At 42.2% G+C, this 27,872-nt stretch overlaps 1 protein-coding gene across 1 annotated transcript in view; it reads right to left on the bottom strand.

Moving 5' to 3' along the window:
* Positions 1–7,055: 7,055 nt before the first annotated feature.
* Positions 7,056–27,872, bottom strand: part of LRPPRC (leucine rich pentatricopeptide repeat containing) — a 117,366-nt gene continuing 96,549 nt past the window's right edge. The window contains exons 32-38 of the mRNA XM_082217295.1: positions 23,790–23,994; positions 21,253–21,392; positions 20,586–20,701; positions 16,521–16,595; positions 13,823–13,907; positions 9,308–9,450; positions 7,056–8,185 (exon numbers count right to left, since the gene is read on the bottom strand). Coding sequence (XP_082073421.1) covers positions 8,114–8,185; positions 9,308–9,450; positions 13,823–13,907; positions 16,521–16,595; positions 20,586–20,701; positions 21,253–21,392; positions 23,790–23,994 — 836 coding nt within the window. The 3' untranslated portion in view covers positions 7,056–8,113. The remainder of the gene's footprint in view (positions 8,186–9,307; positions 9,451–13,822; positions 13,908–16,520; positions 16,596–20,585; positions 20,702–21,252; positions 21,393–23,789; positions 23,995–27,872) is intronic.

The following is a 27,872-nucleotide window of genomic DNA, read 5'->3' as shown; positions in this document are numbered from 1 at the left end:
CCTGAAGCATATGTAACCTGAAGCGTATGTAACCTGAGGTACCACTGTATATCACATTGGAAGATAGCCAAGTGAATGAAGCCTTGATACTGTGAACTGTGAGCACCGGCACAAAATGGCTGCTTCAGGGCATGGAAAAGGAAGAAAGTAAAGGTCAGATAGAAATATGTGGCTGCTCTAGGGTTGGCATGATTTTTGCACAGGATTTTCCCCAAGCCACCCAATTGCAGATCAGGAATGTCTCCATAGGCTGACCTGTGAAATCACAGATCCAGCCACTGTGGATCTTTGTTGCCATAGTGGCTCCTGCAATCAGTGCAGTTCACAGAAACTAATTTTATGGCAGTTTGGGGAGTGAGGCAGGACCATGTAAAACCCCCTGCTTTTGTGCCATAGTGGCACTTGCTCTGGGTCACATGACACCCCCCAAAGGCTTCCCTGCCCTCCACTACCTCTCTTGAAAACACCTACATTTCATCTTTCCCCAACCATATCAACTGCAGCTGTTTCCTCTGCTCTGGATTGCACTGAGAAAGGAGACAAAGGTGTCCAATTAAAGAGGAAGCTGGCTTGCTTTGAATTAGCGCAGAGGTCTGCAGAACAGTGGCGTAGCGTGGGGTTGCCAGGGGTGCCGGCCGCACCGGGCGCAACATTTTGGGGGGTGCGTTTGGCCGGCCCCCCTCGAGGAAGCGGGAACCTCTCCAAGGCGCAGTGCGCTGTCGGAAAAGAGCCGCGCAGCAGCAGCAGCAAAGCCGGGAGGAGGAGGAGGTGGAGCGAGCCTGCTAATTGCTTGCTGGGAATTAAGCGGAAGGCTGCTCCGAAGCCTGGCGGCAGGAGGAGGTCTCTCCGCCCCACCGCCAGCCTTCGGAAGGCTCCTCCGAAGCCTGGCGGTGGGGCGGAGAGACCTCCTCCTGCCGCAAGCCTTCGGAAGGCTGCTCCGAAGGCTGGCGGTGGGGCGGAGAGACCTTCTCCCCGCGCCAGCCTTCGGATGGCTGTCCTGAAGACTTGTGGTGGGAGCAGTGGCGTAGCGTGGGGGGTGCAGGGGGGGCCTGCCGCACCTGGCACAACATCTGGGGGGGGGCGCGGAAGAGACTCGAGTGCTAAAATCCACAGGTTAGGGGGCGCAAATTACTTGCCTTGCCCCGGGTGCTGAGAACCCACACTATGCCACTGCTGCAGAGAACTGCTGAGCGTGAACAGTAGGTGGGGAAAGTGGGAGGCTCTGAACACCCACTTCTTGTTGCAATAATCTTTTGTCCTCTCATGGGCAAGCTTTGGTAGGTGCTTCTGTTCCAGCAGCTGCCATGTTGAAAACCCCCCATTTACAGAGTGCAGCACACATGTGGTTTTGTTGTTGTTTTTAAGTAAAGGAGTTATAATGGAAGCACCCCTTCGACTATTTTTGCTCTGCAAAACACGCATTTCTTCCAGATTGCTGGTCTGTTTTGGAGCCTTATTTAAAGGTATTAGTGCTTACATACAAAATCCTTGAAACCTAAGTACCTAAAGAAGTTCCTTCTCTTTTACAAAACTGCATGAGTCCTGAGATCATCTCCCAATTCCCTTCTTGGGATGCCCCCATAATCAGTGAGGTAATTGGTGAACAGGAAGGGTTGATGTTCCATACTACTTCTCCAGGGAGGTTCAACTGGTGCCTTCTTTGGCATCCTTTAAACTTCTTTTTCCACCTTGCTTTGTGCTGTTTTGCTATACTGTTAGTGGCTGCATTTTATTGGTTTTCATAGAATCATAGAGTGTGAAGGGACCCTGAGGATCATCTAGTCCAGGGGTCAGCAAACGTTTTCAGCAGGGGGCTGGTCCACTGTCCCTCAGAACTTGGGGGGGGGCGGACTATATTTTTTTGGGGGAAATGAATTCCTATGCCCCACAAATAACTCAGAGATGCATTTTAAATAAAAGGACACATTATACTGATGTAAAAACACACAGATTCCTGTATCATGCGCAGGCCGGATTTAGAAGGCAGTTGGGCTGGATCCAGCCCCTGGGCCTTAGTTTGCCTACCCATGATCTAGTCCAACCCGAATATGCAACTGAGGGGATTGAACCTGCAACCTTGCCGTTATCAGCACCACGCTCTAGCCAACTGCACTATGCAGGTATTGTGCTTTATGTGATTCTAATCTAAACCAACATAAATCCAACAGATAAGTGGTGGCATACAATATATATTAAATTAAGTAAACGTAACTGGTTTCCCTGAAATGCTGACCTGCCAGGGAGCAAGTTTGCTGTCAATCATCCATCTTTTTAGGAAGGCATATATATCAGTCAAACCGGCTGCCGATTAGGCAAGGAACTTTTAACCTCTTTAAATGTTTGTGGCGCTGTCTACTCTTTGTGCTTAAAAAGCTCTATTGTGTTTTCCAAGGCAGACACCATTGCAAAGCTGTCATGTACAATGTGCGAAAGGAGAACTGGCACAAATGCTGATGGCAGGAAAACCTTCCCTCCTGCAATGTTGATTTGGAGTGAGCAGATCACATTTCTTAACAGTAGAGAATTGCCCGCAGTGACACATTTCAAATGAAAGGAGGAAGCCATTAGCTCCATTTGAGAGCTCTCACAGTTGAACCCAAAGGGGCTGAAGGTGCAAATTCACAACCACCTTAGCATCTTTTGAAGTGATAGGATATTGTAACAAGGGTTAGTTTTCTTGAAAGGCTGCAGCTTTTAAATGGCCATTCCTAGGATGCTCAATCTACTGTCAATTAATTTCATTAGATGACCCTGAGTGTAATAGAAGACTTTTTCATTCTTTGTATCATGCATGCATTTTACCAGTGGTGGTTTTTATATTAAATATATATATTGAAAGGACTGAAGAGGGGGGTTGCTTGCCCTTCTCTGAATAAGCAGGTCAGGACTTTGCCATTCTATTTTTTTGTCTCCTAGAGGTGGTGTGCAGATTCTTGAGTGCTTAAAGTACTGCCTTTTGGCTTCCCAGCATACAAGACTTCTCTTGTGAATTTGCAGTTTAAATGCACTTCAGTTTCTGCAAGACAGTTCCCTGAATGGAATAGAGCTACCAGATGACCTTTAAAAATAAGAGCTGTGGCCTTACAGAAAGGATTTCCAACGTGACATAGTTCAATTATGGTGCTATTATACTGAAATGTATTTCCCAAGTCGTAGTTTAGGAAATGAGAAATGCCTGTGGTTTCAAAGTGAGATAAAGACTTCGTTGGAGATAGGGCACTCAAGCACAGAGCCAGATTGTGTTGTTTTTTCCTTCAGCCACAAATATATTTGTCTTAAGTCTACACAAGCACTGAGGGCAAATGGTAAGCAGAGCATTACAAAGCAGCTCTTTTCACTCGGTGCAAGCATATCTCACCACAGAAATAGGGATACCTTGAATAAACCAATTCAACAGGCTGACTTGGGTTCTAGCATTGGTGCACCTTGCTTTGAACATATCCTATGAAGGGTGGAGAAAGAGTCTAAGGATACTATTGAGCCTGTCTGTGGCAGAGACAGCCAGTGTGGTCCAACTCCAGATGTTGTTGAACTCCCATCTTCCATCAATCCTATCAAGCATTGCCTATGGCCATGGATGGTAGACAACTTTGGGACACTACTTTAAAAATACAGGATGGGCGCATAGACACCACCTTATACCGTAAACCAACTGACCGACAAACATATCTACATGCCTCTAGCTACCATCCCAAACATACCAAACAGTCCATTGTATATAGCCAGGCACTACGTTACAGCCGCATCTGTTCCAATTCTACAGACAGAGACTCTCACCTAAGAGATCTACAGCAAACCTTTTCAGAACTAAAATACCCAGCAGATGAAGTTAGACAACAGATCAACAGAGCCAGACTGATACCCAGAGAGAACTTGCTGCAAGACAGACCCAAATAAGAAAATAACAGAACACCTCTAGTCATCACATACAGCTCCCAAGTTAAAACAGTACAACGCATCATCAGAGATCTACAACCTCTCCTGGACAATGACAGTTCTCTTTCTCAAGCTCTGGGAGGAAGACCTTTCATTGCCTACAGACAGCCACCCAATCTTAAACAACTCCTAACCCACAATAATACTACAACCAGACTTAACACGGACACTGGCACCAGAGCCTGCAATAAACCCAGATGCCAACTTTGCTGCCACATACACCCGGACAACACCATTACTGGCCCCAACAACATCACACATACCATCTCAGGACTATTTAATTGCTCATTGTCTAACATTGTGTATGCCATCAAATGCCAACAGTGTCCTTCAGCTCTCTATATTGGACAAACAGGCCAAACCTTACGCCAAAGAATAAACGGACATAAATCTGACACCAAGAATCACAAAACAGAGAAACCAGTAGGAGAACATTTCAATCTCCCAGGACATTCTATACAAGATCTCAAAGTAGCTGTTTTACTACAAAGGAATTTCAGAAATAGACTGGAAAGAGAAGTGGCTGAATTGCAACTCATTACCAAACTTAAAACCATGGAGAGACCTGGTCTGAACAAAGACATTGGATTCTTATCTCAATATACATGACTAAGCCATTTTTCACCTTCTCACCCCTTGCCTTTTCCTGTAAGACCTATTGCAGTCATTAAGAGTCGTCAACAGGCTCTCTCAGCTATCTGCCTATCTCCCATTCCCACCACCCTTCTGAGTAACACCCCTCCCCACCTTCTCACTATATAGAAGGATCTGGCAACTGTGGTGTAGTGGTTAAGAGCGGTAGTCACGTAATCTGGGGAACCGGGTTCGTGTCTCCGCTCCTCCACATGCAGCTGCTGGGTGACCTTGGGCCAGTCACACTTCTTTGAAGTCTCTCAGCCCCACTCACCTCACAGAGTGTTTGTTGTGGGGAGGAAGGGAAAGGAGAATGTTAGCCGCTTTGAGACTCCTTAAAGGGAGTGAAAGGCGGGATATCAAATCCAAACTCTTCTTCTTCTTCTTCTTCTGTTTCAGTGTATCTGAAGAAGTGTGTATGCACACGAAAGCTTATACCAAGAACTAACTTAGTTGGTCTTTAAGGTGCTACTGGAAGGATTTTTTTTATTTTAACTTTGGGAGGGTACTACATTGGCTGCCCCTGGTGTTATGAGAAGGAATTACTTAGCAAGCTAACATTCCAGAGATGGTTTAATCTGATCCTCCCATGGCCAAAAGCCTCCCTTGATTTGAAGGCACCTCCTTCTCTTTCACCCGTGTTGTTAGGGCCGGTCTTTTCCTCAAGCACAGAACTCAGCTTTCTTAGTTCAAGGAATATGTATGTCCTGGCGTCTGCTCTGAGAATGCAGAGGTAGCGAGAGCAGCTAGACTGGTGCCTGGCTGCTGGGACCATATAACACTGGTTCTAAATGAATTATATTGGCTCCCAGTATGTATCCAAGCACAATTCAAAGTGTTGGTGCTGACCTTTAAAGTCCTAAATAACTTTGGCCCTGTATACCTGAAGGAGAGTCTTCACCCCCATTGTCTAGACTGAATACTGAGATCCAGCTCTGAGGGCCTTCTGATGGTTCCCTCAGTGCAAGAAGTGGGGTTACAGTGAACCAGGCAGAGGGGCCTTTTTCGAAGTCACATCTGCCCTGTGGAACACCCTCTCAGATGATCTCGGACAGATATGACAACCATGTGATTTTTTTAAAGACATCTGATGAAAGAAAGCCCTGTTCAGGGAAGTTTTCTGTGTGTGATTTGTGTTGCTTTTACTATTTTTTGTTGGAAGCCGCCAAGAGTGGCTGGGGCAACCCCAGATGGGTGGCATATTTTTTATTTTTATTATTGCAAGCAAGAACGACGTTCTTTCTTGGATATGGTAATGTGTTTAGGGAGGGTAGCTGAAGGTAGACTGGGCAGCAGAATTGGCTGGCATGTGAACTGTGCACCTCACAACTCTGAAATGAAGTTCAATAGGGGACAACCAACAAAAGGAGCAAATACATTGCATTGAAATGTGCCTAAAGGATGCGCCTTGCTATGGGGATAGCCAACTTAGTGCCCTTTAGATGTTTCTGGACTTCAGTGTCCCTCAACCCTAGCCAGCAGGGCCTGATGGAAAGGATAGGGCCCATAGATTGGTTACTGCTAGTTTATTACACCAGAGTCTTCTCAGTAGGTTATGTAACATGTCTTTATGCTTTAGCTCTATACTGAGTCACACCACTGGGTCTGTCTAGCAGAGTGCTATCTATATCAGGGGTAGGAAATTACAGGTCTGGGAGCCAAATGCACCCCCCTTGCCCTGGCCACATCCTGTACTAAGCCTTGCTTCATAGGCTTCAGTGCTTTTGCCTGGATGGAGAAGGAAGGGGTGTGTGTAGAAACTAGGCCACTGTACAAAAGTAACATTCATATTCATTGCTCTGCCCACTTCTGCCCATCACTTGCATATGGCCCCTGGGAGGTTGCCAAAAACAGAATGTGGCCCTCAAGCTGGAAAATGTTTGCCACTCCTTATCTATGCTGCCAGCGACTGTAGTTAAAGCAGCTTCATTAAACTCTTCCAAGTCTAGCTTTGTATTCCACAGCTCTAAACCACACTTTAAAGAGGAGAATGGCTACATTTAGTCACAGAATCATAGTTAGAAAGGACCACAAGGTTCAAGGTTTCTCGAACTTGGGTCTCCAGCTGTTTTTGGACTACAACTCCCACAATCCCTAGCTAGCAGGACCACTGGATGATGGGAATTGTAGTCCAAAAACAGCTGGAGACCCAAGTTTGGGAAACCCTGATCTAGTCCAACCCCCTGAAATGCAGGAATCTTTTGCCCAATGTGGGGCTCAAACCTATGACCCTGAGATTGATATATTTAGCTTACTAAAAAGATTTGAAAGTGCCTGCAACAAAATCAGCCTGCACCTCTCTGCAGTGTACCCTACCCACAGTGGCTACTGAACACCAAAAGTGCTGGAGAAAGAACTAGAAAGAGGCAGCCAAGTGAAGAAACCTTTAGAATGTTTGCTCCTGAAAGTGTCTTTTTCCTTACTTCTCCATTGTGAAAGGGGAAAAACACGTAGGAAAAAAATGAAGTATGTTTTATACACAAAGAAAACTGGAACATTTGCAAGTTTATTTGTTTGCATAAGATGGGTATAATTAACCGCAAACAAACTTAATATCGATCGCTCAAATATATTGTCTATTGTCCAAAAATCTGACAAAGAGAAGAGCAAATATCAATTGGCTGAAACCAAATTATCCATTATCTCCTGCTATTCCCCCAATTTCTATGCAGTATTTACAAGTAAAATAAAACCTACGCAGAGCTTCGATGTACAGTGGTGCAGTGGCTATGAAGATTATGGGCTTTCTGAAAAGCAATCATATGCTAAGAGACTGATGTTTTCACAGAAAAATATACATCTCAATTAAGGCTTTCTGCAAAGCCTGAAGGCTTTGACTGTCAACACACCCACGTGGTCTGGGGCTGTGTGAATTGTGCACCGCCGTAGGAGCCAAGAGAAGCGTGAAACCTGATTGCTGATGCTGAACTTGGCAGGATATCAGTGTTCATTTCATCCCTAATGGCTGCTGTGAAAAGCTTGGAAAACCTGAACTCCAGAAAACATCCTGGATTTTCCAGGATCAGAACGTTTCTGGGGATATACACACCCTGACCCATGTCTACTGCCGTTTGCCGCTTTGAGGCCCACAGCGATCACTCACACCAAATCTCTGTGCTCTTCATTCCCCTTTTAATCAAGCCCCTGCTTTTGTTCAATAATTTCTGAATTTTCGAAGCAAACAGTGCATACAAATACACTTCACATGAATTTATTCTGCAAAATTCAGGTCACCATACCGCATACCTAAAACTGTTTTGGGGGCTGTATGTGTCGGTATGCAGGGCGCGATGGCAAATGTGTACACTGATCACACAAGGCCCTGCATGAAGCAACAATCTTTTACAGTCATTTTAGCAGGTCCAGCAAACTATATAAAATTGCTTCAGGGGGAAAAAATGAAACTGCTTAATGTCAGATGATTTTATACAATTATACAGTGAAGAATCCGATTTTCAATTTTATTTCCCCCCTGACAATAATACATTTAAAAACAGTATTTCACAGTCACAATATTACTAGCAGAAACAGAAGCATTAAAAGGTTAATCTTCATCTGATGAAGAATGTCCCTGTCGTTCTGTCCTAAGTTTTTCTGCGTAGAACTGGAAGCTCTCCTACAGCAGATCAGAAGAAGAAAAGAAAGTTAGGAGACAAACTAGTATTTTAGTGTATGTGCTAAGCAATTGTGCATCAACCCAACCCGCGAATATCTAACTGTTCTACATCTGTTTTCCTAACACTGATCAAGGAAAATAAAAATGAAAAGGCAAAGACCAATATTCTGTTATGGCTTAGGAAGAACTTGAGTCCACACAACTTGAGGAAGACTAACTTAAACTTCAACAACAGTAATATATACCTTCCATATAAATTCCCTTGTAAATATGAGCAGCCTTTGCCAACCAGGTGCCCTCTATAAATATTTTGAACTGTAACTTGCATCAGTCCCAGTCAGCGCTGTCATAGACCATAAATGAGCCCCCTTAGGCACGAAAAGTTTGTATTTTTTTTCTGCCGCAGAATATTATGAACCTCCCAAACATGTCTTGTAGAATCTAGATAACCTAGCTCTAACCACAAACCGCTACAAATTGCAACTTACATGAACTCATTGCTACTTGGCTTTTGTAGATTCTCCTTCTAAAGTAACATACTGAAGAAGTTCTTTCCACAGTTTTAATGCATTTGTTCCCCTCAATTAAGCAGATTTACAGAGGGGCCAAGGTTTGTGTTTTTTGTTGGCAAAATTACGAAAGATAAAGTCAACCTGCCTGAGAAAATTAGTTCCTATGTTTTACATTTTCATCCTTACAAATGCTATTTGGAGGGAGGGGGAATGTTCATGTTTAAAAACTAGCAATTAGCTAACACCTAAACCCGTTCAGAACTAAAGCATGCGGAAATCATTTAAAGTTTAAATGCCAGAGATAAAACACTCCAAGGATGCTTGATAAACTCACACCTCAACATGAATGCCCAGTAATGATCTTATACTTTAAACACAATAGCCCCAGAAGGCTTCCTTCTCCCACCAGTCAAGTCTAACGCCAGATTAATACAATGCCACAATATATACAGCACTTCATTTGTAGACTCCTCTGAGGGTTTTCTGTGAAGCCTTAATCCCAGAGTAATTAAGCATGCCACTTGTTTTATTAGCAACACACACACACACACACACACACACACACACACACTTCCAGAGGTATTTCTTTGAAAAATCAGTAAACACTCACTGGAGGTTCAGTGAACGGAACAGGCTCTCCTGCATTCTTAAGGAGAACTGCCAAACGTTTCAGAAATAGCTCATCTGGGTGCAATTTCTCAGCTTTCATTTCATCATACAGAGCTTTTGCTGAAGCCACATCCTCATCTAATGCTAAGGAGGGGAGAGGAAAAAAAAAGATATATACAGAAGAAGCCATTACAGGAGATGAAACAGTTTACCAATCAACCAGAATGCATTATGCCAGAAATTTCTAGTTCCACTCAATTCATAAAGACTCAAATGTGTTGCTCTGCAATAATTTCCAACCAAGTAGACCTGAAGTAGAGAGAAATGCTGGCTTTAATCCATGAATTACTGTGATAAAATGAATAAAAGCTTCCCAACTGCAGAGTAAATTTGCCCCTTGATGAATTTCTGGGGATGACAAGCAGTGACGGCAAGTCTGAGGACTCTTGCAGCTCCCGCTGCAAAGAAGGCCTCAGAGATAAGTCAACTCCCTGTACCAAGTTTGAGGGGGGGGGAGTGGTAGTTTCCTCTTCCAATTAACATTCTAAGGTAACAGTTTACTTTTCCGCATGCAGCTTTCTTAGTGTTCATTTGAATAGTAAGAGTCTGGCGCAAATGAAGAAGAAGAAGAAGAGTTTGGATTTGATATCCCGCCTTTCACTCCCCTTCAGGAGTCTCAAATGAAACAGACAAAGCAAAGCTCATTTGAGATCAGTGTCAATACACCCTTTAAACCTGTATTTCCCACAGTCCTGAGGGGTCCTGAATTTATTCCTTCATGAAGCCATTCCTAGGTCTGTGGCATTAATCAACGAGTGAGAGCTCCACATTCCTTAATTCAGCGAGGGAAAAATGCTAAAGACTGAGTGTCCCTTTGGGTCATGAGCAGCAGCTTTTGATCATTAAATTTAAATTCTTGCACTTTATTAACTACCTCCGTCTTTGAGGATACCCTCATCACTTTCAGTTTTGCTTTGAAGTATGCTCACTACCTTAACTGATTACATTAGAAATAGTAATAACCTACTGACAGCCTGAGCGGAAGGCCACAGACTTGCAAGCTACTTAAACAAGGAGAAGGAAATAATCCTGAAGGTGACACATATGCTCTGGGAAGATCTCAAAATTCTTTTGACTGGCCGTTAAACTGTCGTATGTGGACAAGCTTGACACAGGGGTCGGCAAACTTTTTCAGCAGGGGGCCGGTCCACTGTCCCTCAGACCTTGTGGGGGGCCGGACTATATTTTGGGGAAAAAAATATGAACGAATTCCTATGCCCCACAAATAACCCAGAGATGCATTTTAAATAAAAGTGCACATTCTAATCATGTAAAAACACGCTGATTCCCGGATCATCTGTGGGCCGGATTTAGGTGGTGATTGGGCTGGATCCATCCCCCGAGCCTTAGTTTGCCTACCCATGAGCTTGAGTGAAGCATGTGGGTTGCACCTTCCCCAATGCTACCCCCCCCCCCAAGCTGGTAGGACTTTGGCAGAACCTTGTTCAATTTTACAGAATACAAGCATTATACCAATTCAGTGTAACCCAATTTCCTTTGTTAACAGAACTGTGTTCACATGTAACACAAATCATAGCGTAGGCATAACCCATGGACTAGCCTTAGTGAATTGTCCATCTTGCATGCATCTCTCTTCCTCCTGCACAGTTGGGAAGAGGGCTTTGGTAGAGTTTAGTTTCATTTATTTTATTTTTTTGCAGAATCCTGATGTGCCATTACATTCAAACCAAAGGTTGATCTCACAAGCCAGCTTTGTAACCCACGGTGTGATGCTGGTTTGTTACAAAACTTACCAAGCGTTTGTTTTAAACTGCAACTCCTGGTTTTGAATGTAGTGGTCAGGATTCTGCAAAAAGGAAACCAAACTCTGCCAATGTCCTCTTCCTAACCACCCAGGAGAGGGGAGCACACAAGACGGCCACTTCGCTAATGCTAGTCTATGAATCACTGAGCCGGGATTTGCTTTACATGTGAACCAGGCAGAGGGCCTTCTCGGTGGTGGCACCTTCCCTGTGGAACGCCCTCCCATCAGATGTCAAGGAAATAAACAACTATCTGATTTTAAGAAGACATCTGAAGGCAACCCTGTTTGGGGAAGTTTTTAATGTTTGACGTTTCATTGTGCTTTTAATATTCTGTTGGGAGTTTCCCAGCCAGATGGTCGAGGTATAAATAAATCATCATCATCATCATCTGTTAACATGGGAAGTGGAATTACACGGACTCAGACTCTTGTCCATCTAGCTCAATATTCCCCACTCTCACTGCCAGTGGCCCTTCAGGGGCTCAGACAGGAATCTTGCTCAGCCCTAACTGGACATGGAAGGGGACTGAACCTGAGATTTATTCCTAAACAGAGCATGCGAATTAGGGTGGCCAATTGCTACCCCCCCCAGTAGAGACCTGTGACAGCAAAAAACCCTGCTCTCCTGCTTGCTTGAGTGACAGAGCCACTAAGCAGGCCTTTTTGCTGTACTGATTTTCATTTCATTTACCTTTCTGGTACCTGCCTTCCTAATAAGAGTTACTTAATGCTATACATGGGGAAAAATAAAAAGCTTATAATCTGTAGAGATGCATGTTTCAGACCCCTCCATTTGTCAAGGAAAAGCTTCCCACTCACAGCTGCAAGTGGATGAGTCGCTTTCCAACTGTGGGAGGCTTCAGAACCTGCGCAAAGTGATGGTTTAATGAAGGTATAATAGAAATTGTTAACTTCCCATTTCTTTAAAATAGAAGTATCTATTGTATGAAAAAACAATAAAAGGAAGATGTAACAGTGAGATTATGTTTAATGGACCGCACAACTGAGACGTTTTCATAGTATTTCTTTATTCTTGGAAGACTAACAATTTGGGTTTTTCTTTCTTTTTTCCCTTACAAGCCTTGGACACAGTCTCAGGGTTTTATATACCTGATGAGAAGGCAGAACAAAACCCCCACAAATTCAACTAGCTTTGGAAAATAAAGTATGCATCCTTCTGGTTCTAGAGTCTAATACAGTGGTACCTCAGGTTAAGTACTTAATTCGTTCTGGGGGTCCATACTTAACCTGAAACTGTTGTTAACCTGAAGCACCACTTTAGCTAATGGGGCCTCCAGCTGCCGCCACGCTGCTGGAGCACGATTTGTGTTCTCATCCTGAAGCAAAGTTCTTAACCTGAAGCACTATTTCTGGATTAGCGGGATCTGTAACCTGAAGTGTCTGTAACCTGAAGCATATGTAACCTGAGGTACCACTGCATCTCCATCTTCCATATACCTTAGTAAAATTGCAACCAAAGTATCAACTCGTGCACTTTAATAATGCTTCTGTTTGGCATACACCTCATTGGCTGGATCCAGACTAAATTATTTCCCATGAAAACCAATGAGAAGTTGCAAATTTGTCTGATTGATTTCAATGGGACCCAAGTTCAAGAAACTCAGCCTGGATCCAATCCAGTGACCACCCCCCCACCCCCCACCCCGTCTCCTGTACAGAAATCTGAATTAGGGAGAAAAAGAAATGAAATTGTTAAAATGATATAAAGATTTCAACAAGGTTTGCTCTTTGCCTCCTTACCAAGGTGAAATGTCAACTGGGCTCCCATGTGGCTTTCCCCATAAGGAAACCATGTTGCACTGGGTGAATTTGAGCATGTTGGCTTTTTTTTAACCAACTGATAAAAAAGAAGCATTTAAGTATCCCCGCTGTACAGGACCAATTGGGTTGCCAAGCAGACATGGCATTTATATATACACAGTGCTGACCTATGAGCTACCATTGAGCTGTGCCTTCCTTACAGGTTTGTTAAAATGTTGTTTTCTTTGTTTGCTCCACATCATCAGCTACTAGGTAAACTTCACCAGTACCACTTTTATGTAGTTTGTCATTGGCTAGGAGTCCTAGCTCTCATAGAACAATTTGTGCCCTGAACAATCCTTAAAACATCTACTTTCTGAAGACCTCCAGCTTTGACTATTAAGTTCCAAATGCTCAAATTTTAAATTCCTCATACCTACGGGACCGCCTCTCCTGGTATGCCCTGTGGAGGACCTCAAGGTCCACAAATAACAACACTTTGGAGGTCCCAAGCCGCAAGGTGGTTAGATTGGTCTCAACTAGGGCCAGGGCCTTTTCAGTACTGGCCCCGACTTGGTGGAACGCTCTGTCACAAGAGACTAGGGCCCTGCGGGACTTGACATCTTTCCACAGGGCCTGCAAGACAGAGCTGTTCCACCTGGCCTGTGGTTTGGACTCAGTCTGACCCTTATGTTTCCCTCCCCTTATGATTTTGATTTATGGGCTACTATCAAAATGAGGCTGCATTTTAAATTGTATTGTAAGCTGTATTTTAATAAACTGGGGTTGTTCCCCCCCATTATGTTTTATTGTAATTTTATTGGTGTTAGCTGCCCTGAGCCCGGCTCTGGCCGGGGTATAAATAAAATATTATTATTATTATTTATATGTGTTGGCAAACGGTCTGAAATAAAACACGTGGCATCTTACCATGGCATTTCATAAGGTAAGAGCAAACCATCTTCCTATCGGTGAAGTCAGGAACTAGATCCAACAATGTCTTGATTTTCTGAACCTAGAAAAAATGAGAGGCACAGAAGCAGACTTTTGTTATATAATATCAAAGGAGAAAGAGCTTGTTCATAAGAATCAAGGACTAAGGGAAAGGAATATGCTATGGTCACGACCCAGAGGGATGTGTCTGGCAAGATTTTCAGGAGATAAAAGGTTGACTGCTCTCAAGAAGGCAGGAAAGAAAAACTTCCCAGAATCCTTTGTTCCTGCCTTGTCACAGGACAAGGGATGTTACCTAATCCAGTGCCTTCATGACGGCAGAAATAAATCAACAAGAAAATTATTTAAATACTGGCTAGAGAGATGGTTGGATCCTTGGAGGATAAGTAGATTGCAGGGAAGCTGAGCAAATCCTTTACACATGTCTTCACAGTGGAGAATGCAGGGCAAATCTCAGCACCCGAACCAACGTTTTCAAGAGGGGAGTCAGGAATTGAGGAATCAAGAGATAAAACCAACAAATTGCTGGTCCCAAATTGTATCCGCCTAAGAGTTCTCCAAAGAACTGAAATGTGAAATTTCTTATCTTCTAACAAAAAAAAATTGTAACTTGTCCCTAAAACCGGTCTCTGTACCCAAGGGCTGGAAAGTGGCACCAATTTTTAGAAAGGGATCCTGGAAATTACAGGAAAGCTGGTGGAAAGCATTGTTTGAGATATAATAACCAAGCACACAAGCCTTGCTGAAGCAGAATCAGCATGGCTTTTGCAGGGTGAAGTTCTGTCTCATTAAGAGTTCATTTGGGGACTGTCAACAAACATCTAGAGCTGATCTAGTGCACTTGGACTTGGTACTTCACCAAAGACTCCTGAGTAAGCTTAGCAGTCATGAGATAAGAAGGGAGAGCCTCTTGTGGATCAGGAACTGGTTATGTAACAAGAAGCAGGGAGCAGGAGCAAATAGGAAGTATTCTTGATGGAGGGACATAGCAGGTGGCGTGCCCCAAGGACTGTGCTTTTTAATTTGTTCATAAATGATCTAGAGTTAGGGGTGAACAGGGATGTAGGCAAGTTTGCTGACGATACCAAATTATTCAGGATTGTTAAAACAGAGACTGTGTAGACGCCCGAAAGGACTTCTCCAAACTGAGTGAATGGGCAGTAAAATTACAACTGCAATTCCAAAGCTGTGTAAAGTGATGTACACTGGTTTTTTTTTTTGAGGGAGGGGTCTGAATTAAAAAGTATATACTCATGGGAATTGGTGGTGATGGACCAAAATGATCAAGGGAGTGGAGCAACTCCTGTTATGACGAAAGGTCATAACATTTGGAGCACTTTAGATAAATAGTGAGTAAGAGGTGACATGAGAGAAGAGTTATAAATTCTATTTAGTATGGAGAAATTGGATTGAGAAAAGTCTCCCCACCATAACCTCAGAACTCATGGAAATCCAGTGAAGCAGAATGTTGAGTTCAGGACAGACAAAAACCCCTACTTCTTCATGCAATGCATAAGTTAAACTATGAAATTCATTTGCACAGGAGGCAGTGATGGCCGGCAACTTGGATGGCTTTGAAAGAGGATTAGACAAATTCATGGAAGAAAAAGCCATTAACTAACCTGATGGCTATGCTCTGCCTTCATGGTCAGAGGCATGGTCAGGGTCCTGATTGCAGGCTTCTCGTGGGCATCTGGTTGGCTGATGTGAGAACAAGATGCTGGAGTCGAATGGCTATTAGCCCAAACCAGCAGTTTGGGCTAATAGCCAATAAAGCCAATAAAGCCATTCTTATGTTCTCATGTCTGTTTTGTGACTGCTATCCTATGATGTGCCATGCGATATTAATGCAGTGGAAGAAAGATATTAAGTTGTCTCACAATGACCTGTTTTTTGTATTCTGTTTTATTGATCTCCTACTCTGTTGTTTGCTCTATAGCAACAGAACCCACTAGAGAGAAGTACTGTGGTTAGTGTAGCTTCTACTCTTTTAATGGAGCTTACGGAAAGCAAGTTCTCAGTGGATTGTGTCCTTAGAAGCTTGGCATGCGAATTCTGCTGCAGAAGAAGCAACTATGTAGTTTTCAAGTTTCACGCGCATTTTTGGAACAGGGCAATTACTGGCACTTAAGCAGAATACCACTTGCCAAATAAATATTTCATGCACCGTTTTCCAAAATGCGGTTCTTATAAATAACAAAAATGCACTGTTGAAAAGAACTCCCCTCCCTTTCTCATTTTAAAGAATTCATTTTTTAAAAAAAAGCTTTTCCTCTTTTCACTCCCTATGAGAATAGTATGTAGGTGGGCCTGATCCTGCTGGCTCTTCTTAGGTTCTGATGAACCCATCAGGATAGCCATTCTTTGCCCAATGGGAATATGTGGTTTAATTATGTCCTCTTGTTGGAATTTAGAGACCCTTGGCTTTCACTTAAAGATTAAGTGGCAAGGCTGTAGACCTCACAATTAACTGGACAACTTGGGAGTGTCACCATCAACCAATTTCCCTAGATACACAAGAGGAGGAGATCTTGTCCCCCTTTTCAGAGTTGATGACTGTGAAGGCGCAGAGTCAGGTTCTTTGGCAACACCCTTGACAGAGAGCTTTGACTAGTGAAGATGCTAGAGAAATATGGGGGTGGGGGGGGGGGAGAGAGAGAGAGAGCTGACATACCTGTCCTGGTTGCTGGGTTGTCTTTGCAAGGAAAGCCACCAGAATCTTTTTTTGTTCGCCTATTGCACTGCATCTCTTGAAAGGAAGAAGTAGGGGAGGGGGAAAGAGAGACACAGAGAGAATTAAATGAGCAAAAGCAACCGTAGGCTCTTGATAAATAAAACTACTGAAGGTGAAAACTTCCAATTAGAAAGGTTCACAATAACCAGCACTATATTATTATTACCAAAGGCCTTAATAGTCGACCACTTATTAAAAACCTGCAGAAAGGAAAACAAATGGGGTGCCAAGGCAATTCCTCCCTTTCTTTTTCTGTCCTTGGCACAATAAGCATTAGGCTTGCTCAAAAAGGAGGGAGAAAATGAACAAATGCTTTAACATCCCACAGAAAAGAGATTTAGGACTGTGAAAGAAAGAAAGAAAGGGAAAAAAAGGGGGGGGGGACACACTATTCCTCTCCAATTATTCTGCCAAGCATTCACAAGTGAGCTAGGGATCATAAGGTTAATTATACATTTAATAAGGTGTCAGGGAGATAACTGCTCGTTTCTTTATAAAAATTAAAATGTACAAAGCAAGTTCTCTTTAAAGTATAATTACCTACACTTATGCATACAAAAGGACTGATTTCAATCTCTCTATTTTATAAAAGGCTTTCTCTGCAACAGACAGCCAGTGCTCAAGAGACAAAAGTTAACCTCAAAAAAAGTTTCTGTGACAGACCTGACAAGTCAAGTGTCTATCCCATGTTGGAAACTATAGAGTTTCTTTAAAAAAATAAAATAAAACCTTGATTAAAAAAAATCAAGTATGTCAGACAATATTTTAGTTTATGCTCACAGATGTCATCCTTGCATGTGTGAAAAATGCATACTGTTTCCCACCCCTAAGAAAGAGCTTAAGACACTCTGTCAATGCGAAAACCTCCAAGTATCAGCCTACTCTGCTTTGCAGAGAATGTATACACAGGAACACACTGAATTACTTTATAAGCAGATACCGGAGACATCCGTGAAGAAGAACTAATTCAAAACCCCACTAAGAACACACAAAGCATTTAATGCTTCCTTGTCAAATTCTCATAGATCCAAATAAAGTTTATCACTCTTCCGATGAATGGCAAAAGGAAACCAAGCAGAAATCCCAGAACATCCTTTATTCTATCCTGCTTTTCAAAGAATTGCCAAAACTCAAAATAAACAACTGTTCTATGAGGGACAACTACAACTACACACACACACACACACACACAGAGAGAGAGAGAGAGAGAGAGAGAGAGAGAGAGACAGAGAGAGAGAGACAGAGAGAGAGAGACAGAGAGAGAGTCTGAAGAAATATGCAGTGTGGTAGCAAAATGTATGTTTTCAAAGGAACAGTTTGTCATACATGGAGCATATGGCAGAGCAAATAGCAATCTATAAAAAGAAGGCAAGAAACACTGGCCTTTTTTTTGCACTCAAAAGAGTATAAGCCATAACTGTAGATATTATCTGATTTTGGACACGAACAACAGAAATGTGGAACTGGGGATTTGAGTGGTACGTAGTGCAGCCTCTCAGACTTCACTTGTAGCACTCAGGAGAGGTTTTTAAGTGGACTGAGAACCTTTCTGTCCCAGTGTGGCAGATGTTTATCTCCTCCACCCCCACAGGCCAATGTTGACAGGTGCTGGTGGGACCACCCACCTATCAATCACTTGATGCCATAATGGCAACAGGGGACCGGTATCTGGGTTGTCCCCGTGCATCAGCTGATGTGCAAAGTGTTCCATCGCAGCAATGCACTCTATGCGGAGATTCCCTTGTATTTCATCCGGTAATTGCAGTCTATCCCTCTTCAGACATTCAATGCAGGGAGCAAAGATGCACTATACCCATATCCTCATTTCAGACACTGAAACACCCACAAACCCACCCAACTAAAAGCAAGTACTTTGTCACAGTTTATTTCTGCAGGAACAAATTCACTACTACAAGATGTCGTGGTGGCGAACTGATGGCTTCAGAGGGGTGCTAAGATAATTCATGGATGGTGCTATTAAATGATGCTGGCAGTCTGCTTCTGAATACCAGTTGCTGGGGAACATGAACAGGTGGATGCTTTGGGGTTAATGTCTTGCTTGCCGGCTTCCCAACCGTGGTCACCCTTGAAGACCTCCCAGTGTTAAGACCATGAATGTCACTTGGGTAGATTCCATGGAAGTGAAGCCTTTTGGTACAGTTCCTATTCACTAAACATTTCTCTTTCCCCCAATCAACGTAAGGTGGTCACTTTAAAGCTAATGGGAATCATCCAAGCTTATGGAGGTTCATTGCACCAACAGGGTACCATATTTAAACACATTAAGAAATAACTTTTCCTTTACATCTGAAATCTAACAAGATCACCTTTACCTCAAATGCAAAAACCAACCAACCACCCCATGTTGTTTTGTAACAAATGTGTGTTGCAACTTCTTGTCTTCAAACCTACAGATAACAGGAATGGATCCTGTGACATTTTATATACACGTGACAAACTGATGCGTGATCATCAACACATGAGAAGAAGGCAGGACAGGGGCAAAATGAGCCAGGGAACTCTTCAATGCGCTCCACTGACATGCCCGGGGTCCGGAAGTGGAATACCCACACAAAATGGTCACCGCCTACATTCTTTTAAAAGGAAATCTTATATTTAGAGCTGTTGAAACCCAACAAGATTCTTCACAGGAACAGAAATAAAGTAACACAGTTATTATAAGCATCACTAGTAAGCTAAGTAAACTGGGGTTTACCATGAGATTACAGTGCACGTTTAAAACGGATGCATCTCTTCGATCGCAAAAAAAGACACCCCAAGCATTGCATTTATGGTTTGCTTAATTATATAAGCAGTAGGCAAGGATCAAATTTCACCACTACCAATTTCACACACACCCCGCCCCAGATGCTACAAAACCTCCTGATGACTAAAGAGAGGGTTTTTCTTTCCGTTTACCCTTTAAAGTACTTAGCAGCTATGCAAGAACGTAAGTGAATGTAGCAGTATTTACTATCAGAAATTGGTAACAAGCCTCAATTTGACACAGGGAGTCTACACAAAAGCAGCAATCTGCAGGATCATTGTGACTGTTTGACTGCCACCTGCTGGGAAAGACTCCCGGCTGGAGCCTGTTTGTGTACACTGCCAATGGCAGCTCTTATCACCCATGGTTCATTCTGCATATTTCTCTGCTTCCTATTTAGCACTGCTAAAGTGGTACGAACGCTGTCGTCTCGCTCCCCGAAGATTGCCAATTTTTAAAAGAATGAGGCAGACAGACCACGGACCACTAGAGACGTGCATTTGTCAGTTAACATGCCAGTGACACATAACCAAACGGAAAGCAAACACAGCTTCTAAAACATTTAGAGGCTCCCAGAGAGAGATTTGACTGCTTTAAAGAAGATGCTACTACTGGATGTGTGTGTGTAAATAAAAATAAATGCCCACTATCAGTTTGAAAATAGTTGTCAGTGGAGATAATAAGTGTTTACCTTTCTTACTATTTGTGACCTGCTTTTCAGCCAAGCTTTTGGTTTATTGCAATTAAAATTTATCACAAAAAATGCAGCTTTGGTTTCTTCGACGGTCTTGGCATTTAAGCTATCCCCCCCCCCCAAAAAAAGCAAAATGGGGAGCTGCTTCCTTCAGCAGGCAGAAGCGGAAGGGTACACACTTCTACCAGGGCAGCTGCACCATTACAGAGGCATGTTTGTGAAAAAGGAAAGAGAATGTTGCCCTGCAAGGACAGACTGCTAATAAAACCGACACACTGTTCAGTACAAAACATGGATACAGATTACCATTCGCTTAAATCCTCATTCCCTTGTTTCAAGGCATTTCGGATTAGACAAGAATAAAATTATTGCTTCCAATCCACAGCAAAACAAAACAAAACTCTTAATACATGAAATCAGCAATTATGTGACAAATTAAAAAGTATCTTTGCCACATCCTGTGCATGACACCTTTGTGTTTATTTCTTGCTTTTCTTTTGATGCGGTCACAGCACTACTATCCCCTCTCCTGATATGTTATTACCTCTAGAAGATGCCTGGCATCGTCTGCTCTTCCCGCATTTATATACTGAAGGAAAAGGTCTGTCACAGGCCGATATATTCCAAACTGATGGGCCAACCGTTCAGCCATGGCACTAACTGCAAAAATCAAAAGAAACATGTAAGTGATTAATTCCGGCTTTAACAAAATATATTGCTACAGCCTGTTTTAAGTAAAACTGAGAGCTATTTAGTGACGTTTTTGCAAAAGCAAGGCAGAAACACACAATGCCATTGACCCAGAGGCTTGGAAACAGCCATTTGTTTGGTCCCTAACCGTCCAAATAGGGAAGTTCTGGCTCTCTCTAACTTTTAAAAGTTGCATCCGGTCAGTATCTCTGCACTGACAGAAGGCTATTTGACCCAATGGAAACAGCAGAATGGGGAGGGAGGCTATTTTCAGAAATCCCTCCTCTTCCTACAATCTACCTCAGAGGTTTGGCGGATGTTTTGAAGCAGTGGGAGCTGCAGGAAAGAAGAAAGAGACTTCTCCTTTTCCACTGATGGATGTTTCCAATGGATCAAAGAGATTAGTGTCAGCAGAGGAACACCAGATGGAAGCAAACATAAGGAATGTGCAGGCAGACAGGCTAGTCAAAAAATTTTTGGCCTAGTGATTCCTATGGACTCCTTTTGCCAGGCTAACTTACATTTTTCCAAAGCTGGCTCCAGTTTGTCTTCCAACAACTTTCTATATACAAATGAGATGCTTGTACTTGGAGAGTCAGCAAGCAGTGCTCCAGAGGTAAACATGGTCTCAATGTATTCCACAGCAACATCAGGGTTATTGCTGGAAGAGAAGGGGGTAAAAAAAAAAGTTGCACTGGTTTAGTTTCTAATGTAAGAGCTCCTAACCCAATAAAGCAGGTGCATGAATGTTTTATTTTATTACTACATTAATATTACACAGAGTAGCGATGTTAAAAGTACCCATGACTCCATTCATGCAGATATTGTCACAACACAAAGTGAAACAAATTTATGGCTGAATGCGTAAAGTTGGCACTAACTCTGTTTCTTTCGAGAATGAACTCTGACCTGTTCTATGGCTGAATAACTCTGCCATAAATGCTGCTTTTTTTAACGGAACAAAGATGACTGCTGGTTAGTTACTTCTGAAATAATAAAAGGGCAAAAATAAAACATCCAGGGACAACCTCTTAATAATTAATGCCAAAGCAACCAAAGAGTATTTTTAAAAAAATATTAAATTAAATATTTTCCTGAATTTTTCATAGCTGTCTTTTTGGATTCAAACACAACGAAATTAAATGTGATACATTTAACAGCTTTGTCTACACACTTTTCTCTTTGAAGGATAATGCAGCATGAGATAGCGATGTGTAAGAAATAAATAGAACAGTTTATTGTGCTTTTGAGAAAAAAGTTCTAAACACTCTGGAGCCTGGTTGCAAGACAATTTTCATGGAGAGATACATTTGATCAAGGATCTGTGCTTCAGGTACTGGCAGCTGCTACAGGTTTGTAATGAGTTCAGAGCCAATTTCCAGTCTGAAGAAGTAGCTGAATGCCTAATAGGGCAGGATTTTCTCCCTAGGAGTTAGCAAAAACATGGCCAAACTTGTTGATAAAAATGGAATCTGAACAAGCAGTTAAGTATGCTGGCAACATTGTGCTTGCTACGCAAAAGAGTAGAGTTCTACAGACATTACTGTATTTTTTGCTCTATAAGACTCACTTTTTCCCTCCTAAAAAGTAAGGGGAAATGTGTGGGCGTCTTATGGAGTGAATGCAGGCTGCGCAGCTATCCCAGAAGCCAGAACAGCAAGAGGGATTGCTGCTTTCGCTGTGCAGCGATCCCTCTTGCTGTTCTGGCTTCTGAGATTCAGAATATTTTTCCCCTTGTTTTCCTCCTCCAAAAACTAGGGGCGTCTTGTGGTCTTGTGCATCTTATAGAGCGAAAAATACGGTATTTTGTTCTTCCACATGGCAGTTCCCTTGTACTTCATTTCTCATGGAAGACTGATGAGAGAAACCTGTGTATGCTCTTGTAAAAGTCCCCCTAATAAGATACGGTCTGAATCACTCATAATGAAGTTTGAGCACAGCATGTAGCTTTGGGCAGTCTAAGGGCTTGCAGAACTGAATTCCCTCTGGCTGATCAATGTCTGAAAAGAGTATGCCTGGATTTGGAAATTGGCCTGTGCAGGTGGCTTGCAATTCTATCTGCTTTTATCACACTATTTAAAATTATCCTGTGGCTCTTTGGCATGGGTATTTTCACCGGACCTACCTGCCTCAGACACGGATACCTGCGACATAATATAACTCTGCAAAATTGGAGAAAAAACAACCAAGTCTACTGTTTAAGACTGGTACGAAAGGAAAAACCAGAAAACAGGGCAGAATCTCTACAGAGAATATCGGTAAAAGATATATTTTGAGAGGCATGTTAAAATGTGCTCAGTGAATGTTATGGAAATGCCCTTCCGTACATACCAAAACGAAAAATAAACAAAATGCCATCTCACTATTTTAACCAAAAAGCACACAGAAAAACTGTATTGCTGATATTTTCGGGCAGTTAAAGGGCAGGGAGAGCTCATAACTGGAATGCACCTTTTAATGTTTCAAAACCTTGCGCATATTCTTTTAAAAGGAGGTTTGAAAAGGTTGTCTAAAACGTTTCTAAAGCCTTCATTAGAAAATTAAGCACCTGAATTTCTTTCAAAGCCAGTAAGAATCTGCATGTACAGCACATACCTTTATAACTCTGAAAAATCACACATGCATTCTGCTCAATTTTAGGGGTGCAAAGCAAATTTAAAAGCACATTTAAAGTTTATTGGTGCAAAGTGAAAACCTTCTATTGGCTTTGTGGAAGTGTGCATCGTGCTGCGAATTAGAACAGTAAGAAGAGACTTCAGACACCAGCCTAAGTCGAGGCTCCGTTTAGGGAGGCAGAATTTGATAAGCGCATGTTTGACATCATTAGCCTACTCAAAGTTCACTTATCCAGTAATAACCTGCCAGCTTCTGCAATTTATTAAATGGACTCCAGCCTCCATTGTTTCCAGGATAAGAAATTTCAATGGCAGCCAATTCTAGCATCCATTTAACTGTTACGAAGGGAAAGATTATTGATATGCAAGGCAACCAAGGTCACCATATTGCCCCTTTTCTTGGCTTGTAAAACAGAAACAATAATCACTGCAGAGTTACTTACTTCTTGATGTGAGCCAACGCTGTGTTATTGATGTAAAGCATACGTGACAATTTAAGAGAGCCACTGAGGTCTGCCATCATCTTCTCAACTGTGGCTATACTCTCCACATCTCCCTTCTTAGCGAAAGCCTGAACAAGTCGAGTAATTGCCACCGGAATGGGCACCTTGCCACTTTCAACGAGTGCCTTGAGAGTAGATATCGCATCTGTTCAGAATATGGAATAGTAAAAAAAGAAAAGTCTTCATTCAGAATGGAAACTTGGGCCTTGGCCTATTATATGCCATATTTATATATTTAATCAACAATAGGGAAAAGAGCATAAAATCTCCCTAAACTTGAATTCAGTTGGGTTATTTTGTGTGACAACTTAAGAAAGCAATCACCTTTGCTGTTGTGCATTTGCCATGGAAGCCTCATATTGGTGATGTTCTGCTAAGCAAGATGGAGGCCCTGCGGGCAAGTAGTTCCCATGTCTGAAAAATTGGTCAACTGCCTACAAGTGAGGGTTACACTCAATCTGGAGGGGCACAGCTCTGTCAGTACAACTGGCTAGGATGGCATGGGTAAAGGCATGCATTTTCTGCAGCAATGCCGTAGACCTCTTCCTTTTAAACCCAGCTTTTAAACCCAGCATATAGCCATGGTATAAATCAGGGGTGGGATAACCTCTGGGCCCCTGAGCCATATTTCACCTGACTTTCTAGGTCCCCTCCCAACCACCAGCTGTTCAGTGGGAACAGCTGAGAGGGAAAAGGGCTTTGATATTTTGCAAACAATACAATTGTAGATACTTCATCTGCAATATCTGCTGAAAGTAGATCAAAGAAGAGGGGAGAAAAATTTCAGCAGATGTAAGACTTGTATATCTTGCAAACATACCAAAAGTGTTGACACATTTTGAAACTGCACACATGCATTTTGAAATTCTGTAAGGGAGGGCTTGGAGTTCAGCTGTGCATTGGCACTGTTTGCTTTTGGCCTATGGGAGACCTTTTTAAAGATACAAACAAGCGGGGGGGGGGGCAAAAATCTACAGAGAAAATGGGAAGTGAAACTTTATTCCTAATTAAATACATGTCAGTTTCTATGAAAAACAGGTTAGTGTGTGCACGTTTGAATTAGTGTGTGTGGTTAAGGGTGTGCAATTATGTTTGGGTCTGGTCTTGCTGACTATTAGAACGTGGAGTCTGACCTTTGTCTCAGGGAAGTATCCTTTCTTGTCCAGAACACTTCTGTAGGAGAAACCTGGGACAATCTCCACCTGAATATTACCGTGTCTTTTTAACAGTTGGTGTAGATACCATGAGAATGGTTTGCTTTCCTGCTCTTTGCTTTACTTTTAATACTCTCATAGAAGAGTTCTATATTTGCAGGTAATAATCGTCCTAACCTTTGAACATTTTTTTACATTGCTTGTCATTTGTTGGGGCACACATTTCAGTTTTGGGGGCTAGAGATGATACGGTTGTGGCTGTGCAACATCACAAGTGGCTATCAAAATGCCCAATGAATAGGAATCCCAATTCATGTGTTTTTGCAGCTTAGTAACTTTAAATGGCAGATGTCTTCCTGCTCCTACTGTCTGCTCTTTTGCCTACTATGTCTTGATGAACAAGTCCTTAATCAAAATCTATTCCCTGAAAATCTTGGCTTGTGCACTGATGGTTTTAAAGTCATGAGCATCCTTGGTCAGATTCCTCAAATCTGGGTTTACAAGCTGCTTGTAAATAATTGAAAATGAAAACCAAGCTTCTAGCATCCATCCATCCATCTATCCATCCACCCACCCCCCTCCAACTTAACTAAGACCTGGCTAAAAGCCAGCATGCATAAGAGTGTATAATTTGTAAAGCACTGGAAGTGTCCACCATAAAACGCCATGCAACTGAAGTTGAGAAATGTATTTTAAAAGCTAGTAAAGAAATACGAATTGGCAAGCATGAACAGGAGTACTCTGATGGTGTTTCCTGCTTGGCAGGGGGTTGGACTCGATGGCCCTTGTGGTCTCTTCCAACTCTATGATTCTATGATTCTAACAGGAGGATTTCTTTTAAGAATACATACATGAGACTGCTTTAAGATATTCATATATGAATAAACTTGCTTCTTGAAAATGAGCAGCTATATTTACAATCACTAGTTTGTGCATATAGATTATTCTAAAGGATTACATACAGGTAGGTGTTTCAGTTTTCCACTTCGAGATGAAAGTGGGTCGCCTATGTTCAAGTAAACTTATTCAAGAGCATGGTCTTCCTTTAGCGTTTTGTTTCAAGCAACAGGCTAGTGTACCCATCTGAAAGTATATTTTTTCACAAACGGGGGCACTTGTAATTTCAAGTGGCAAGCTTGAACTGAGGCCTACCAAGACACAGTAAGGTGCATTTTGGGAGCTATTTCCTACATGGATGTATACAAGAGATTCAACCAGCTGCTTCACTATTCAGGATTCTAGGTCAATAAAAGAGAGAAAGGGAATTTTGCATGACCAGTATAGAGGAGGCCTAGAAGATGAACTCAAAGACATGCGGTTATGGCAGGAGCTTCTCATGTTCCACATGTCAGAGGATACTGCCAGGAGCAAACCAGGACATGTGTTTGTGTGTTGCTGGAGCAGTGGGAAAGCCAAGTGCTAATGTACAGGTAGTAGGCAGGATTCAGGAGAGAATCGGGACAGATAAAGGCAAAGGAACACAAGATGACTCAGCCAGCAAGTTCAAAGCTTGGTGCAGGAGCTGAAGTCTCTGTGGCATGATGTCCTTTATAGTGGCTGCTATTAGGGATGGAGCAAAAATGAAGCAGAAATACTAAAAAAAACTCAGATTCTTACGGCGTGTGGGACTGAGGAGCTGTCCCTGACATCCACCTCTGAAGCTGCTCTATGATCAGGATAACTTCTCTGGCATGTGAGGTCTTGGTGGTTGCTTTGGGAAAAGGGCATGGAGCCCTGTTTAAAACAAGAAGCTTCTAGCTTTCAAATATATTTTAAAAAAGCAAAATATACACATATACAGCAAAAAAATATATGATGATGTTCCTAGTTTCTGCTGACTCTAGTGGGCAAAAAGGAAAGAAGTCAAATACAATGTAAGGCTACAACGCCTGGGCAAGTGAAAAATGAAGGATGCTGTCAGCAATAAGAGAATGAGGAAGGGGAAGGCATTGAAGTCAGATGGTGTGATGATCAATTCAAAATGAGCTGTCGGGCAGAGAGGGAGAGACATGAAACGAAAGGGAATTTGCAAACAAATATGACTGTTCAGTAGCATGTGAAAATGCTGAATCTCCAGCACACTTGTTCGGCTTCTTTTAATTACTGGAATTAAGTCATAAAAGGACAGATTTTAAGTTTACATAAGAATTTTAGCAGAACCTCCCAATATGAGCTTGACTTACTACTCCTGGCCCTCAAAATGAATCTAAATCTGGAAGGCAAAACAGGAAAAACAGGAAGCAAAGCAAGCAGCTTTAAGACAGAGTCTTGGTACAATTTTGACTCTTTGTGTTTTATATAGAGAACATATTACTATGTACAGTGTAATGCGCTCACTAACAAGAGAGGTAATGATGCTGAACCTTTGGTGAATAGTCCTCATATTAAAATGACATGTTATACTTTTAATAAATATCCACATAAGCAATGAAACACTTAGCAATCAGCAGTTATTCCAAACAGTTCCAAATCTTGCTATGTAAAATTGAATGTTAACTTCCTAAATCTGCATAAGCTTCAGTCTTCTAAACCTGAACTTCAGTGGCTTTGTACTGGTAAAAACATCACTTTCACTTCTTTGCAGCACCTCCAAGTTGAAGACAAACAACATGTGTGGAAGAGGGTTGCAACAATAAAATGGTCCATCATTGAATTTTCAGGCATTTATTTTGCACGACCAACACTGGTGTTTCCGTACAATCTAAGCTTAAAAGGAGCACAGAAGCACAATGTAGGTTTCTTTACTGTTGGTATTGCAAACTATTAAAAAGTATTAGATTAAGGTTTTTAAAAAATCAATATTATAATCATTTAGTGCACAACCATGCACATTTAACACTCAATTTAACTCACTTGATATCTTGCACTA

This window comes from Podarcis vaucheri (assembly GCF_965113315.1).
Source record: "Podarcis vaucheri genome assembly, chromosome: 3".
Classification (NCBI taxonomy): Eukaryota; Metazoa; Chordata; class Lepidosauria; order Squamata; family Lacertidae; genus Podarcis; species Podarcis vaucheri.
The sequence above is the reverse complement of the archived record's forward strand: the minus strand, read 5'-3'. Positions and strand labels throughout refer to the sequence as shown.